This window comes from Artibeus jamaicensis, unplaced genomic scaffold (genome assembly GCF_021234435.1).
Source record: "Artibeus jamaicensis isolate MK-2021 breed Jamaican fruit bat unplaced genomic scaffold, CSHL_Jam_final contig_47, whole genome shotgun sequence".
NCBI lineage: Eukaryota > Metazoa > Chordata > Mammalia > Chiroptera > Phyllostomidae > Artibeus > Artibeus jamaicensis.
This window is the reverse complement of record NW_026521848.1, coordinates 2093421-2109016: the sequence shown is the minus strand read 5'-3', so window position 1 is coordinate 2109016 and position 15596 is coordinate 2093421. Positions and strand designations below refer to the sequence as shown.

General features: G+C 49.4%; 1 protein-coding gene across 2 annotated transcripts; it reads right to left on the bottom strand.

Moving 5' to 3' along the window:
• Window positions 1-518: 518 nt before the first annotated feature.
• ECH1 (enoyl-CoA hydratase 1) lies at window positions 519-13190 on the bottom strand. 2 transcript variants are annotated; one of them, XM_037132882.2, is made up of 10 exons: window positions 13033-13190; window positions 12434-12641; window positions 12200-12288; window positions 2660-2784; window positions 2529-2577; window positions 2272-2336; window positions 1602-1672; window positions 1436-1507; window positions 998-1148; window positions 519-822 (listed from the first exon to the last, which is right to left on the bottom strand). In XM_037132882.2, exons 2-10 carry the CDS (start codon window positions 12592-12594, stop codon window positions 718-720), a joined length of 888 nt encoding a protein of 295 aa, XP_036988777.2. In that variant the 5' UTR covers window positions 12595-12641; window positions 13033-13190; the 3' UTR covers window positions 519-717. The 2 variants fall into 2 exon arrangements, with proteins under 2 accessions (XP_036988777.2, XP_036988770.2); XM_037132875.2 differs by having other exon boundaries at window positions 13058-13190.
• Between the last annotated feature and the right edge of the window lie 2406 nt (window positions 13191-15596).

Sequence of the window (15596 nt, the reverse complement as noted above, 5' to 3'; positions counted from 1 at the left end):
AGGGGGAACCATGCAGCTTGCCTGCTCCGCTCTAGCCCCACTTTCCAATGAACTCTCATGTGAGACTGGGAGTTTCTCCCACCGAGGCAAACTCCCCCCCCCACTGTAGTCCACAGTCATCTGTGAGTCTGTTTCCTGTTCAGCCAGTCCCGTCTGCCTCGTCTCTCTCCTACCAGTCTGGTTGGTCTGGTTGACTGTCTTTTTAACCCCTTGGCTGTCATAGTTCCACGCAGTTTGATTTTCTGGCACTTCTGGTTGTTTATTGATTTTAGATCAGTTGTTATCCTCCTTTTGGTTGTGTGAGGAAGCAAAGGGTTTCTACCTACACCTCCATCTATGCCAGATTTTCTGTTGGTCCTGGCCTGTCCACTGCCAACCCTGATTGGTCAACACCTGCACCGCTCCCATTCCCATTGGTCAAAGTTCTCTCCCCAACCTTCAGCACAACTGTGGTCCATGGACCCCCAGGCACATCTTAGCCCCTTTGCACCTCCCCCATCTCCAATAAGGACACCAGGTTCTTGACTTTGCTTTATTGTTTGTGGGGGGAAGATACAGCCCCGGGCATGAAGAAATCAGGCTCATAAGTTTATGAACTGGGTGAGACGGCAGCAAGATGCGCATCTTCACTAACCCTCCCTCTCCGTGGGTGCGGAAACACAGGAGGGAGGGGGAACGAGGCCGGATCCCTGGCCAGGGCCTGAGACACAGGGTCTCTCAGAGCTTGGAGAAAGTGACGCTCTTCAGGTCCTTCTTCTCCACTGCGGCCTGGACAGACTTAATAATGTCCTCGGTTTGCAGCATGCTCATGTTCCAGGACGTCTGGATAAAGAGAACAGCATGTAATGGAAAAGACAGCAAAACTGGAGTTGGACCAATGAAAAACGGGACACAGCAGCACACCAATCAGAGAACAAGGCCTGCAGCAGACTCTGAGCCCTGACTGGTTGCTCTAGGACCAGAGAAGGGCTGTGATTGGTCAGATGGAGAGTCTTACCATGTAGTTGAGGCTCTCGGCCACCGAATGGTCACGGGAGTAGAGCAGGTTGATTTTTGTGCCCTGAACTGCCACAGGACTCTTGCTGGAAATCTCAGCTGCCAGGACAAAGGCCGCCTCGAGCATGACCTCCTTGTCCGGGAATACTCGGCTGCAGATGCAGGGCAGGGCATCAGGAATCAGGGGTCTGAGAAGGGCTTTCTCCCCTCCCTCCCATATTAGCAGTGGCCAATCACAGTAGAAAGTAGAAGCACCCCTCACCCTCCTCTACCCTGAAATGGACCATTCAGGTCAGAGCCAGAGACTCCAGAATAAAAAACTGACCATTCAGACAGAGGAAGCCATGTGGAATCTGTAAGTGAGGTTCCACGGGGACCCAGGGAGCCCCACCCAGACCTGCTGCCCTTGAACTCTTCACCAGAACCCGCGCAGTCCTACCTGACCAGCCCACTGCCCAGGGCCTCGTCAGCCATCATCTTGCGGGCGGTGAAGGCCAGCTCATTGACCAGGCTGCGGGGGGCGGGGTAGGGCGTTTCCGGGGACAGCAGTCATTCCCGCTCCAGGAGATGCCTTTCAGTCCCCTCCCCCAGGTTGTCCCACATACCTCTGGTTCCCAATGACTTTAGGCAGACGCTGCAGCGTTCCCACGTCAGCTGCCAAACCCACGTCCACCTCCTGCAGGAGTAAGCCCCTCAGGGCTTAGTCTCTGCCCAGTATGGGCCCCCATGCGACCTCAATGCCAGTGAAATTCTGCACCAACAACAGAGGTCCCTCTCCACCCCTCCCTCAAACACCGCCGCCCTGTTACTCCACCTCATTTCCACCCACATACTCTCACCCACGATGGTTCCTTCAGGCTGGAACACAGCCCACCTACCAATTCCCCTGCCACTTCAATTCTTCCAGGTGGGCCACATCTGTCTCCAGAGGGAGTCCCTCCTAACCCTGTCACCTCACCCCTTACAGCACCCCTGGGCACCAGCCGCCCTTTCAGGCACGGACCCCATTAGGCAGCAGCCCAGCCTCCCTCACACCTGACCTCACCTGGACAGCATGACCTACCCTTGACTTCCTCCATGGCCAAGTGCTTTTCTTCTTCCCAAGCCTCACTTTTTAAGGGTCAATTCTCCCATGAAGCCTCCCGGGCTCACTGCAGACCCCCGTCCGCACCCCAGCTCCTTACCTGGGCCATCCCTGCTCTGCCCCCACTCTGCCACTCACTGCCCAGCTCTAAGCAGGGCTTGAGGAAGCAGAAGCTTGGGAGGATGGCTCACCTTCACCTGGAAGAAAGCGTCCTGGGAACAGTACCGGATGTCACAGGCCGTGACGAGGTCCACACCTGGGGGGTAGAGGCTGGGGACACTAAACAGCCTCAAGGACCAGCCCCTGGACCCGGGTTGTGGGGTTTCACCTTGGTACAAAATCTAAGCAACAGATCTGAGGCTGGAGGCCACTGGATGAGGCAAAGGACAGCAGCCAATGGGCGCCCACCCAGAATGAGTTCCGGGATGAGCAGCGGAGGCAGACTTACCTCCGCCAATGCAGCCCCCGTGGATGACAGCGATCACGGGTTTAGGGCACTAGGAGAGAGCGGGTGGGGCGGGTCAGGGCTGGTTCAGGAGCGGTGGGCAGGCGGGGTGCCTTAGGAGCCTCCTGAGTCACCTTCTCGATGACGCTGAAGGTCTCTTGGTATCTGCTGATGAGGTTACGGAGGTGCCAGCTTGTGCGGGCCACATCATCTTTTTGTGGCTGGAGGATACCTGAAGCCATGTCCATGAGGTCTATACCTGGTGGGGAGGTGTGAGGAGGCTGAGGAGCCCCCCAGACCCAACCCATTATCCCATCCAGAGGCGAGAACCTAGGCTCAGTCTACTCGAACCCTCAAACCACCAGAGTGGAGAAACTCACATAGTGCTTAGCACGGGATTGTGAAGTAAATAAAAGTTAACATGTATTGAGTCACTACTCACTTTGTCTTTAGGATAATCCTATGAGGTGGGTCCTATTACTGTTTTCACTTTAGTGGGTGAACTGAGGCACAGGACAGTTAAGTTACTTGCCCAGGTTCACACTGGCTTGTGAATAGTGGGACTGTGATCTTGAAGCCAGAACCAGGGGCCATTCTTTTCACCCTCACGCCAGACAGTCGAGGTTTTGCCTTGAGCAACTGAGTCAATGGCACTAGCGTTTCCTGAGATGAGAAAACATGAGATGGACCAATTCTGGGGGCTCCCACTGCGAGACAACCCCACAGCTGACCTTTCCCCCCTTGTCATTCTCTGTGACCCCTAGTCTCTGTACTTCCCCCGCCCCCGGGGTGCCCACGGCCTGCTCCCCCCCACATGGCGGCCAGGGGGACATCGCAGGCATTTCAGGGACCTCTCTTCTCCCCTCCCGTCCCACTTACTTAGAACAAAATGCAAGGTCTTTGCCAAAACACCTGAAGCAGCTCGGCACAAAAGTCATTTCCAACCCATTCCTTCAGGCACGCAGGCCTCCAACCACTGTTCCCACAACACAACACAACACAACACAACACATTCCCTTCCCAGGGCCTTTGGCCTCCGGCCCCTCTGCCTAAAACAGTCCTTCTTCCTGAGACATGGTCCCAAGATTGACTCCATCACTCTATCCGGGCCACAGCACAGAGGTCACCTCCGCAGGGAGGCCTGCCCTGGGCACCTGGCTGAACAGTACCACCTTCCACCCCCTCCCTCTGCCTGTCTGCTATGTTGTCCCCATGCTGTTGCATAATAATGGGCTTATCTCGTCCAGTGCCTTTCTCCCACCGAGGCTGAGAGCTCCAGGAGCAGAGGAACTGCTGTCTTTTGCCCACCACTGTATTCCCAGTGCCTAAACAGGGCCTAGTACACAGTAGGTGCTCAGTAAGTGAGCAATACAGACATCTCCTGCCCTTATGGAGCTGCCGTTCTGTGCAAGAGACAAACACATAGGAAGACACATTTGGTCAGGTGGCGAGAAGTACTGAAAGAAGGAAAATGGAGCGGAACGGAAAGTGTATGTGTGCAGTGAGGGCTGTGCGGTGTTAAACCGGGCAGTCAGGGACCCTCTCACTGAAAAAGTGACACTCGAGCAAAGATGAGGAGGAGGACGCAGGGAGCTGTAGGGACATCTAGGGTGAGAGGACTCTGAATGGCAGGAACAGCCAGAGCAGAGGCCCAGTGGTGGGAATGCCCTGGTCTGTGTGAAGGCCCCTGAGAAGCGGGAAGACTCAAGGTCAGAGAGGTGACAGGCCCGGCTGTGTGGGGCCTCACGGGCCAAGGGGGGAACGATGGTTTTTCCTCCGAGAGAGACGAGAGATATGGGGCGGTTCTGATCAGAATCACCTTCCGCTTTCTTCTCCCTGAGCCCAATCAAGCTCATCCTGTTGCCTGTCCTCTAACATCAGTTAACAAATGTGAAAAATCCTTTCCACGTACACGCGGCCCCCCAATGCTCAGGCTTCGCTGCCTCCACGGTCTGTTTGAATAAGCGAGGCGGGAGACGCTGGCTCAGGGTAGAGCTGAATTTGCGCAAGTTAAGTATGTTTAAGACAGAACCCCTGTGCGACCTTGGCCAGGTCACTTCATCCTCTGGGCCTTCGCTTTCTTCTCTGTAAAACAAGGGCGCTCTGGCTGGTGTGGCTCAGTGGATTGAGTGCCAGCCTGTGAACCAAAAGGTCGCAGGTTCAATTCCCAGTCAGGGCACATGCCTGCGTTGAGACCCAGGTCCCTATTTGGGGGCATGTTGAGAGGTAATGGATCGATCTACCTTTCTCACATCGATGTTTCTCTCCCTCTCCTCTGAAATGTTCAAAAACAAACCAACCAAAAACCCCCAAACAAACCAAGGGTAAAGTCCTGAGAGCTGACTGCCTGTGAGGCTTCAGGGAGATAGAGCCCGGGGTGCTTCAGCCGTGCCTGGCACCAACGGCATCACAAGCCACTATTCTCACAGACTCCATTTCAACAGAGGCCAGAACTGCCCGGGTCAGTCCGAGGGCTTCTGCTGCCACCCACTCCTGTCTGGGGGACCCAGCGACCCAGAGGGAGCCAAGCCCGGCACCTGGAGATCCTTCCTCCTACCGGTTTTTCTGGTTTACCGCCCCTACCTGGACCTGCAGACACCGGCTCTTATCACCCCCTGAAGTGCAGGGTCCCCAACAGGGCAAGAGGTGTCCCCCTCCACAGTACGAATTGCTCACTGCAGAGAACCCCCCCCACCTCATTCCCTTGTGAACCTTGAAATGTTTCAGGTATTACTCATAGTCATAATGAATTATTCGCAATCACCAACAGCTACGTCACACGGAAGTTACACGCACTGACGTTTTCCCCGTGTGCCCTCACCGAGTCCTCACAGCAACCTGAGGCAGGTGCTGACGTTACCTCTCCATTCTCTTCACGTGAGGAAATCGCAGCACACCCAGGTGAAGGGATGTGGTCAGGAGGCACCCATGGGAGGCAGCTGGCAGATGGGGACACTGCCGTAGCCTTGAACCAGCACGTTAGAGACCCAGCAGTCACGTGGTGGTTATCAGCAGGATTCTGCGGCCAGGGAGCCGAGGGCAAAAATCCCACCTCTGCCACTCACCACCTGTAAGGACTGGCCATTGCCTCCTCTCTCTGGGCGCACGTATGAAAAACGGGGAGGAGAACTGGACCCATCTCTTAGGGCTGTTCAGTCTGAGCTCAACCCACTGAGCCACACCAGCCAGGGCTATCTCTTTTCTTTTTAAATGAGTAGTTCCATTCTATCATTACAACTACTAATGAGCCCTGACCCGTGTGGCTCAGTTGGTTGGGCATCGACCTGCGAAGCAAAAGGTTGTAGTTTGATTCCCAGTCATAAAACATGCCCGGGTTTCGTGTTCACTTCTGGTCTCGGCCCTCAGAGCCTTGCTGTTGAAAACAGGATGGGCACTGAGCAGAAAGGAAAAAGGACTTACGGACATAGACAACAGGGTGATTGTGTGTGGGAGTACAGGAGGGCTAAATGGTAATTTAAAATATACCAAAAAAAATTAAAAAAGAGCCCTGGCTGGTGTGGCCCAGTGGATTGAGCGTTGTCCTGCGAACCAAAGGGTCACTGGTTCAATTCCCAGTCAGGGCATGTGCCTGGGTTGTGGGCCAGGTCCCTAGCAGGGGGCACGTGAGAGGCAACCACACATTGATGTTTCTTCCCCTCTCTCCTTCCTTTCCCCTCTCTCTAAAAGTAAACAAGTAAACTTTCTTAAAAAAAAAAAAAAGAATGGAAGGGCAGTAAAGTGCTTCCCGGATAGGGTCAAATTAAAGGAGTTCATCATCCCCAAGCCCTTATTATATGAAATGTTACAGGGACTTATCTAAGAAAAAGAAGATCAAAACTATGAGCAGTAAAATGACAAAAAAGTAATAACTATCAACAACTGAACCTAAAATATAAAAACAAACTAAGCAAACAACTAGAACAGGAACAGAATCACAGGGATGGAGATCACATGGAGGGTTATCGGTGGAGAGGGAGCTAGGGGAGAGTGGGGGAAAAGGTACAGGGAATAAGAAGCACAATTGGCAGGTACAAAATAGACAGGGGGAGGTTAAGAATAGTATAGGAAATGGAGAAGCCAAAGAACTTAAATGTACAACCCATGGACCCGAATTAAAGGCAGGAATGCCAGTGGGAGGGTGGCGCAGGGCAGAGAGGGATAAAGATGAGAAAAAAGGAAAAAAGAATGGGACCACTGTAAGAGCATAAGCCATATACTTAAAAAAGAAGAAGAAAGCTTCAGGGCAGGGTAGCTTGGGCTTGTTGCATTTCATTGCATAATCTGATCGTGTGTGAATTTCACAAAAGATTCATGTTGTTCTGCTAGTTTGATTTGAGGATTTGCTCATACTCCTCCCGAGATTTATCTTCATAGTCTTTCAAGAGACATCACGTTATTCCAACCCGTGAGTGTAAAGGGAGGCTGGTTCTTCCTCGTCTCGGACGGACCTGGACGACCAGGTACTGCGAGTGCTGAGGAGCGAGGCTGACCTTGAGCTGCAAGCGTCATTCTGATTAAGAACAACCTCTGAATGTCTCCACCTCTGATAATGACCATATTCTTGTTTTACGTTCTGAAAAATTTGCTTCATTGTTGGAAGGCACCACTCACTGCCGGGGGGTGGGCTGTTGCAGAGCCTGCGTGGGGTCTGCATCTGAAGCGGCGGCAGCTCAGCATCTGGGGGCCTCGGGCCCAGTGTGGGGCCAGAAATAGGGTGCAGCACCCACCGCTGCTTTGGGGAACCTGGGCTCTTGAACTCCTTGGCTGCTTCACGTCGCCCTGCATGCCATGCCACCAATGGGCTGGGGACCAGGAGTGGGTGTGGTGCCCGCCCTCTGCAGCCCACCCTCAGGCTCCTCAGCAGAGCACCCAAGCTAAGTAGGTTGGCTCCAATCCAGCAATCGTTTGTGACGCTTCGCTTGGGGCGTGGATCCTCTCACTGATGACAGCTATGTGCTCTGGTTGGACAAGACACAGGGAACATTCTGGAGAGAGTTATCACTTAAAAGAAGGCTCTAGTACCAAGTAAATCACCTGTTTTTAAAGCTTTTAGCCTGAGGCCAACCTGAAGTTGTGCTTGGAGAAGCTGAAGACAGAGGCAGGGGCCGTAGTTGCTGAAATGTGAGGGAGTAAAACAGGAAGGAGATGGCTGGAGAGGGGAGCCCCAAATTGTATATAAATTCTACCCAGACTGCACACTGACCTATGAACCATGAATGCAGCCCAGAAGATTTAAAAACTGATTCAAACTAAGATGATAAAACAGGAATCTCAACACTCTGTTGAGTTATATAACAGGGTCCAGAGTTTCTACATCTTCCAATAACCCAATATCCAGGGCACGATCCGAACTTACTCCAAATATAAATAAAAGAATGCAACACCCATTTTTTTCAAAAGAAAAGATAATAGACAGGGCCAAGATGGAGGCGTAGGTGGAAATACTGTACCTCCTCGAACAACCAAATTTAAGGACAACAAAGATTTAGAAACAAAAATACAACCAAAACAGACAGAAAATTGAACTGTACCGAAGTCCGACAACAACGAACCATTCATCCAGACAGGTAAGAGGGGCGGAGTCAGTGGCCGGTGGAGAGGGGTCCCAGCAGGAGGAGATGGTTGTTGGCGACCCAGGCAGGTGTGGGATGGAAACCCAGTAAGGCTCGAGGCAGCTGGCTGACTGCGGACACACATTTGCAGGCAGATAAACCAGGTAGGTTTAAAAATAGTCGGTGAGATAGACCGTGTAACCCAGGGCCCTAGCAACGGGAAATAAAGCCTAAAAGCACCAATCGGAAAAACTTTCGGGGGTTGAGGTGCTGGGAGAGGCTCCCAGCCTCACAGGAGAGTTCATTGGGGAGACCCAAAGGGTCCTAGAATGAACACAAGCCCACCCATCCGGGAACCAGCACCAGAAGGGCCCAATTTACTTGTGGGAAGTGGCAGGGGGGCCCAAAATCTGAGAGAGGGCAGAAAAAAATGCCATTTCTCCCTCTCTGACCTTGCCCCCAGTCACAACCTAGTGACTGGGCTGACCTGCCCCAGAGAACACCTAAGCTTTCACCCCTCAGATGTAACAGGCGTGAACAGACCAAAACATTATGGCTCAAGAAGAACAGCTCAAAGCCCCAGAGCTAATACTTCTAAGGACCAAGAGATAGCCAACCTATCAGATGCACAGTTCAAAACACTGGTGATCAGGATACTCACAGAACTGGTTGATTTTAGGCACAAATTAGGTGAAAAAATGAAGGCTATACTAAGTGAAATGAGGCAAAAAGCACAGGGAACCAATAGTCATGGAAAAGAAATCTGGGACTAAAATCAATGGAGTGGACCAGAAGGAAGAAAGAAACATCTAACCAGAAAAGAATGAAGAAACAAGAATTCAAAAAAATGAGGAGAGGCTTAGGACCCTCCAGGACATCTTTAAACGTTCTAATATCCGAATTACAGGGGTACCAGAAGGGGAAGAGGAAGAGCAACAAGTGGAAAACTTATTTGAACAAATAATAAAGGAGAACTTCGCAATCTGGCAAAGGAAATAGACTTCCAGGAAGTCCAGGAAGTTCAGAGAGTCCCAAAGAAGTTGGACCCAAGGAGGACCACACCAAGACACATCATAATTACATTAGCCAAGATTAAAATAAAGGAGAGAATCCTGGAAGCAGCAAGAGATAAGGGGACAGTCACCTACAAAGGAGTTCCCATCAGACTGTCAGGTGATTTCTCAAAAGAGACCCTACAGCCAAGAAGGGGCTGGAAAGAAGTATTCCAAGTCATGAAATCCAAAGACCTACAACCAAGATTGCTCTATCTGGCAAAGCTTTCATTTAGAATGGAAAGCCAGATAAAGTGCTTCTCAGAGAAGGTCAAGTTCAAGGAAGGTCATCATCACCAAGCCCTTATTATATGAAATGTTAAAGGGACTTATCTAAGAAAAAGAAGATAAAAAAGATGAACAGTGAAAGGACAGCAAACTCACAGTTATTAACAACCACACCTAAAACAAAAGCAAACTAAGCAGACAGCTAGATCAGGAGCAGAACCATAGAAATGGAGATCACATGGAGGGTCAGCAACAGGGGAGTGGGAGGAGGAGAAGGGGGGAGAAGGCACAGAGAATAAGTAGCATAGACAGTGGGGAGAAAATAGGGGGGAGGGCAAGAGTAGTGTGGGAAATGTACAAGCCAAAGAACTTGTGACATATGGACATGAACTAAAAAGGGAGGTATGGGGGGAGGGGTGTGCAGGGTGGAGGGGAATGAAGGGGGAAAATGGGACAACTGTAATGGCATAATCAATAAAATATATTTAAAAAAAAAGAAAAGATAATAAACAGACTGACCTGAATGTAACCCATATGTTGGAATTAGGAGACAAGGCTTTTAAAGCAGCCTATAACTATGCTCAATGGCACAGAGAAAAACAGGCTCGCGATAAATAAAAAGACATGAAAATTCAGCAGATAAATAAAAATATAACAAAAGAAGCAAATGGAAATTTGAGAACTCTAAACTACAATATCAGAAATTTTTAAAAATCACTGGTCAGGCTTAGCAGCAGAACAGAGATGACAAAGGAGCCAGTGGGTCTGGCGGATAGTAACGACACGTCTGAGGAGCAAACCCGTGCGGCAACCAAAGACCAAACACACGTGTGACTGGAAATCAGTTCCTGTGTGTTGGGTAGTTGCATGGAAGTATATTATTAGTGCCACACACTTTACTGATAAAAAACCAAAAAAGACTCACAGGCTAAGGGCTTTATGTTCAGATTTCAGAATCCATGATCCTGTCATGCTCTGTTAGACTAATTTCTGAATTTGCATGTTTAAAATTTTTTTAGTCCTGGCTGGTGTGACTCAGTGGATTGAGTGCCAGCCCATGAACCCAGAGGTCACCGGCTCGATTCCCAGTCAGGGCACATGCCTAGGTTGCGGGCCGGGGCCCTATCTGAGCATGTACATGAGGCAACCAATCTATGTCCGCACTGACGTTTCTCTCCTTCTCTCTCTCCCTTCCTTCCCTTCTCTCTAAAAAGAAATAAATAAAATCTCTAAATTCAAAAAATGATAAGAGGAGAGGTTAGAAGCTGCTCAAAACCCTAATTAAGAAGCATTGCTTCCATTGAAACATTTATAGTTTTCTTCCAACCTGACCCTCATAGAAGTTTGGAGACTCTGGGTATTATTATCATGGCAATATGGTTGTTTGCATAAATTCATTAGGAATCAGTTCTTGTTATAACAGGACACAATTGGAAATTGGTGTATTACCAAGACTTTGACTGTAATGTCATGTCTCAGAGAGATACACCAGCCAGGGCCCATTGGTTGATTCTTATATGTGTCCTGACCAGGGATCAAACCCACAACCTTGGCATATCAGAACAATGCTCTAACCAGCGGAGCTACCCAGCCAGGACCCTGTGTTTTTCTAATGAAACTGTTTGGCTGCAGCCCTCTGTACCAGTGTTTCATTTGTTCTCCCATCCTTTGCCTTGGAATTACCAAGAACGAAAACTTTTTTTTCCTGAGCCTTGTAACTGCAGACCCCAGCCAGGCAACACAATGTAAATTTTGGATAAGTCATCACAACAGTTTATGCTTAAATGGTTTTGGTGACTGCTGCTGTTTTAGCCACACAGAGAGCTTGCATGAGCTGGTGTCAGGACATTCATCAGGGACGTCTGGACTGTGGGCCAGGGAAATCAGTCCGACTGCCACGGCCTGCCTTCATTCCAGCAAAATGAAGCTCTGGACCTTTCATCTAGAGGTCTTCCCTGCTGGCAGTCTTAAAGACTCAGAGACTGGGTACAGGTATCCTGGCCTACTGCTTCTTCTTCCATTGCTGTGGTTCCCATTTGTAAAATGAATACCTAGAATGCCCCCTCTAAGGCTCATGGACCAGGAGAAAGAGGTGGGCATGTGAGATGGTAAGAGGTGGATAAGAGGGGCATAATAGCCAGACAAATTTGACTCCACCTTTTGAGCTAATTCTCCCTGGATTGAACTGAGACCCAGCTGCCCTATATTCCTCAGGATCGAGGAGTGATCAAAATAAAAGGGGAAACTGTAACTGCATAGTAACTTCATTTATGTAACATGAGCTTTTCTCCTTTCTTTCCTTTTGATTCAAACTGGCGTCACCCAGCACCCCACTCACCCCCCTGCCTCCTCCCTTTCAGGACAACTCCCTTAAGCATTAAGCCCTCAGGACAATGAGGTTCTCATCAGCATCAAATAATCTCAGGAACAAAGCATCCAGTCTATTGAACACAAAGAAAGTTTTGGTCAAACTAGAGATAACATCTAGGCCTCAGTAGCATTTTAGTTCCAGGCCCAGAAAAACAGCCAAACGCCATTATGGCTGACATCAGGACCAGATGCACTGATCAACTACCCTAGCATGGACCAATCAGTAAAGACCACAACCTGACCGCGACCTTAACTCCTCAAGTTATCACGATTAATGATTTTTCCTCTCTGTGACCCATTGCCTGTAAGCCTTCCAGGAGCCAGGTCTTTGAGCATTAACTAACTTGTTTCCAGACATGTGCTACTTCCTGACACCTTTACTTTCTTTGATGCATTAAAAAAAGAAAAAAAAAATTGCTCTATTCCCAGGGTAGGGGACACTGGTGGGGATCGGGTGGAGAGCACCTCATACCTGCAGTGAACATTTTTCCTGCACCAGAGATCACCACAGCCCGACAGTCAGGGTCTTGTGCTATCTTGTTGAAGCACTCCACCATCTCTCTGTGCAGGAGCAAAGAGTGAGGAAGGGCTGTGTCTGGGGTGGAAATCCCCTATCCTCTTGTCCAACCATCTCCCACGCCCCACCCCTGCAATCCCTGTCTCTGCCTCCTCCTGCAGGCAGGCCACGGGGATCTTCCTGCCACACCTCCAGAAGGCCTTGTTCATGGCATTCCTCTTCTCCGGCCGGTTTAGCTGTACATGCAGAATGTGCTTCTGGGCAGCTGTCACCCTAAGGGACTCATAGTTGTGGTGTGGGGCTTCACTGGGGGCTGCTCTGGAGGTCTCATCTTGTGCAGAGGAGCCCATGGGTTGAAGGCTAAGGTTGAGACCCAGGTGGGTGGGGGCTGTCAATCCTAGGGTGACAAAGGAAGGAAGAGCTTTTGATGACCTCAGATTGGAGACGCAGCACCTTCGAGAGCGAAGGGGACACATCTCTGTGACCCTAGACTGGGGAACACAGGACTCTAGGAAATCTCAATTTGGGTAGATACAGAGTTGAAGATTAGGGGTGCATTATCAGCCACCTCAGTCTGAGGACCACTTCAAACTCTTAATCGTCGGGCTGACCCCAGATTGGGGACGGTGAGCCATCAGTGACCCAACAGTAACACAGGCCTATAAAACTGGGGAGCCATTGACCGGGAACACACAGTTCTCTGAGTTTAAGGGACTCCGAACCCAGCGTGGCCTGGGACAGTCCTCCCTGTCCTATAATCTCTATGACAGCACGACAGTGTAACGGACCCTCAGAGCTCAAGAGGTGACTCACGCCACTTCAGAAGGTCTCGGAGTCTGCGGGAAGCCGCCATCGTCACCGCCATTGCCGGGGTTGCTGGAGTAACTCGACAAGAGGAAGCCAAAGAGGCGGGCACAAAAGCAGCCATGTTAGGTGAGGGCACCAATGCTGCAGCCAGATGTCGGTGACACCCCTCCTCCCGCCATACTTACTAAGGGCAACCGGAAATAGCCTTGTTTGGTTGGCTAACAGGACCCTTCGGCCCAGTAGGAACCTGGCCTAAAAGAGTAATTCACCGGGTTATGGACATGCATGCATAAGTTCATCACAGCGCTGTTGTATAATGTCGTTAAAATTGGAAACAGCTCAAATGTCCAAGGACGTAACGGCTGAATAACTGCAACCCTAATAATTTACTAGTGCGATGTTAACTAAATTGAAAAAGTTACCTAGACGGAGTTTACCCACATATAAAGGAACGGAAAAATAGTTGGGCCATCATTAAGCACTAACTGATACTGTTTAATCTCCCACACCACCACGAGGTCCTACATTTTTTTTGGGGGGGGGTATTTTTAAAAAGATTTTTTGTTTTTATTTATATTTAGAGAGAGAGGAAGGGAAGGAGAGAACATCAATGTGTGGTTGCCTCTAGTGTGCCCCCAAGTGGGGGGACCTGGCCTGCAACCCAGGCATGTGCCCTGACTGGGAACCAAACCAGTGACTCTCTGGTTCATAGCCCGCGCTCAACCCACTGAGCCAGCCAGCCAGGGTAAGGTCCTACTTTCTTTGTACACAGGAACCTGGGGCTGGAGATGAGCAGTGCTGGAGAGGATTTATGTTGATTTGAAGCCCGTGTTCCTAAATTTCTTGTAGTCTTCTATAAAAACAGCCGGTTAACCCATCAGCATGTGCCGTGAAACTGCTTGAGTATGCTCATTTAGGAAACGTTCACCAGGTAGTGAAGGGATGGCTCTTGGCAAACAGGATTACAGGGATTCCCCTGCCTTAATGAAATGCAGTAGGCAGGCTCTACTGGAAAACAAAACCGGTGACTGTCCATCAACGGAAAACTGTTACCTATGCAAAGGAAAACTCTGAAACTGCTATGCAAATACCAAGATATGAAAGAGAAAGATATAGAACATTTAGTATTATCAGCATAAAAGTAGGCACACAATACGGTATGTACATAGATCTACAGGAGACTCAAAAGAGCTCACAAAAAAGTGCTGGGAAACAAAAAATGAAATTTATTTTACTCCCATGATTGGCTTAAAAATAAGTCAGATTTTGAAGTCTGGGGCTGCAAGGTGGACTAGTTTTTCCTTGTCTAGAGGTTCTATTTGAAATTCCATTTATTCATCTGATGCCATGTGTCTTCAGTAATGTTAATCTGAGCTTCAAAACTTCACAGTATATTCAAGTGGGTTCTTTTTCAGGAGCACATGCATGAACAACGTGCTGTACTTTCTCTTTTTAAAATTTTATTTTTAGAAAGGGGAGGGAGGGACACATTGAAGTGTGACAGAAACATTTATTGGTTGCCTCTTGAGTGCTTCCAACAGAGTACCTGGCCTGCAGGCCAGGCATGTGCCCTGAGCAGGAACTGAAAAATCAAAACCAGCAACCTTTTGATTTGCAGGACAATGCTCAATCCACTGAACCACACCAACCAGGGCGGTACTATCCTTTTGACTTGCTCCTTTCCACAGGCTACCTCTTCCATGAGCCAAGGTCCTTAAAGCAGACTCCTTCCAGGTTGTCATCCGTCACCCTCATATTACACAAGTTCCCACCTACCACAATTGGCAAGTATCTATCACATTGCAATTGTATATAGATCTTTTGACCCAGTAATTCCACTACCAGGAATGTACCTCCAAAACAATACTGGGGACATTGGCGAAGATATTTGTATTAAGATATACAGCACAGTATATTGTTTGCAGTAGCAAAAAGGTGGAAATACCCTTTGGGACCAGGTAAATTCTGACACACCCACACAAGATAAGTTGCATGGGTAAAGATAAGGAAGTTGCTCAGTATGTGGTCATGATACAGAACTGTGCAGATGTAACTCCAGACCATGCTCCTCCCACCCTGTTCCCCAGGTTTTGCACACATCTTTTGCTGCAGTTCAACCGCAGGGGCCATTGCCCAATGTGACAAGGAAAAAAAAACACACCAAAAATTAATAAAGGAACTGAAGAGAAGACTCTCACTTTTATCTTTCAGAAGTTTTATGTTCAAACCTTATAAAAAAAAAGGTAGGTGGGGTGGTAGGTAGGTGGGATTAATTTTCCTTTAAGGTTTTCCTCCCCCCAAACCATGTACTTTTTAAGTGACTCTCCCAACTAGATTGAGCTTGCTTAGGCAGAATCCACGAAAAGTGCACCACCAGGTCTCCTGATTTTTCCTCAAGACTCCTTAGTCGCTAGCATTCTGGCTGGTCCGCAGCCCTGGCTCACCCTTCTCCTCTCAGGGCTGGGCCTGCAGCTGTGCCCTGGCCTGCCTGCCCTTCAGGGGGATCAAGTGGGAGAAGCAGACACACCCTGGAATCCTAAAGTAG

What these genes read in the sequence shown, in the direction of transcription:
- ECH1 (XM_037132875.2), bottom strand. Translation starts at nt 13,172, where the DNA reads ATGGCTGCTTTTGTGCCCGCCTCTTTGGCTTCCTCTTGTCGAGTTACT. An exon ending in CGGGGGCTGCATTGGCGGAG is followed by an intron (nt 2,337 to 2,528) that starts GTAAGTCTGCCT and finishes TCTACCCCCCAG; the next exon opens with GTGTGGACCTCGTCACGGCC. An exon ending in CCGAGAGCCTCAACTACATG is followed by an intron (nt 823 to 997) that starts GTAAGACTCTCC and finishes CTCTTTATCCAG; the next exon opens with ACGTCCTGGAACATGAGCAT.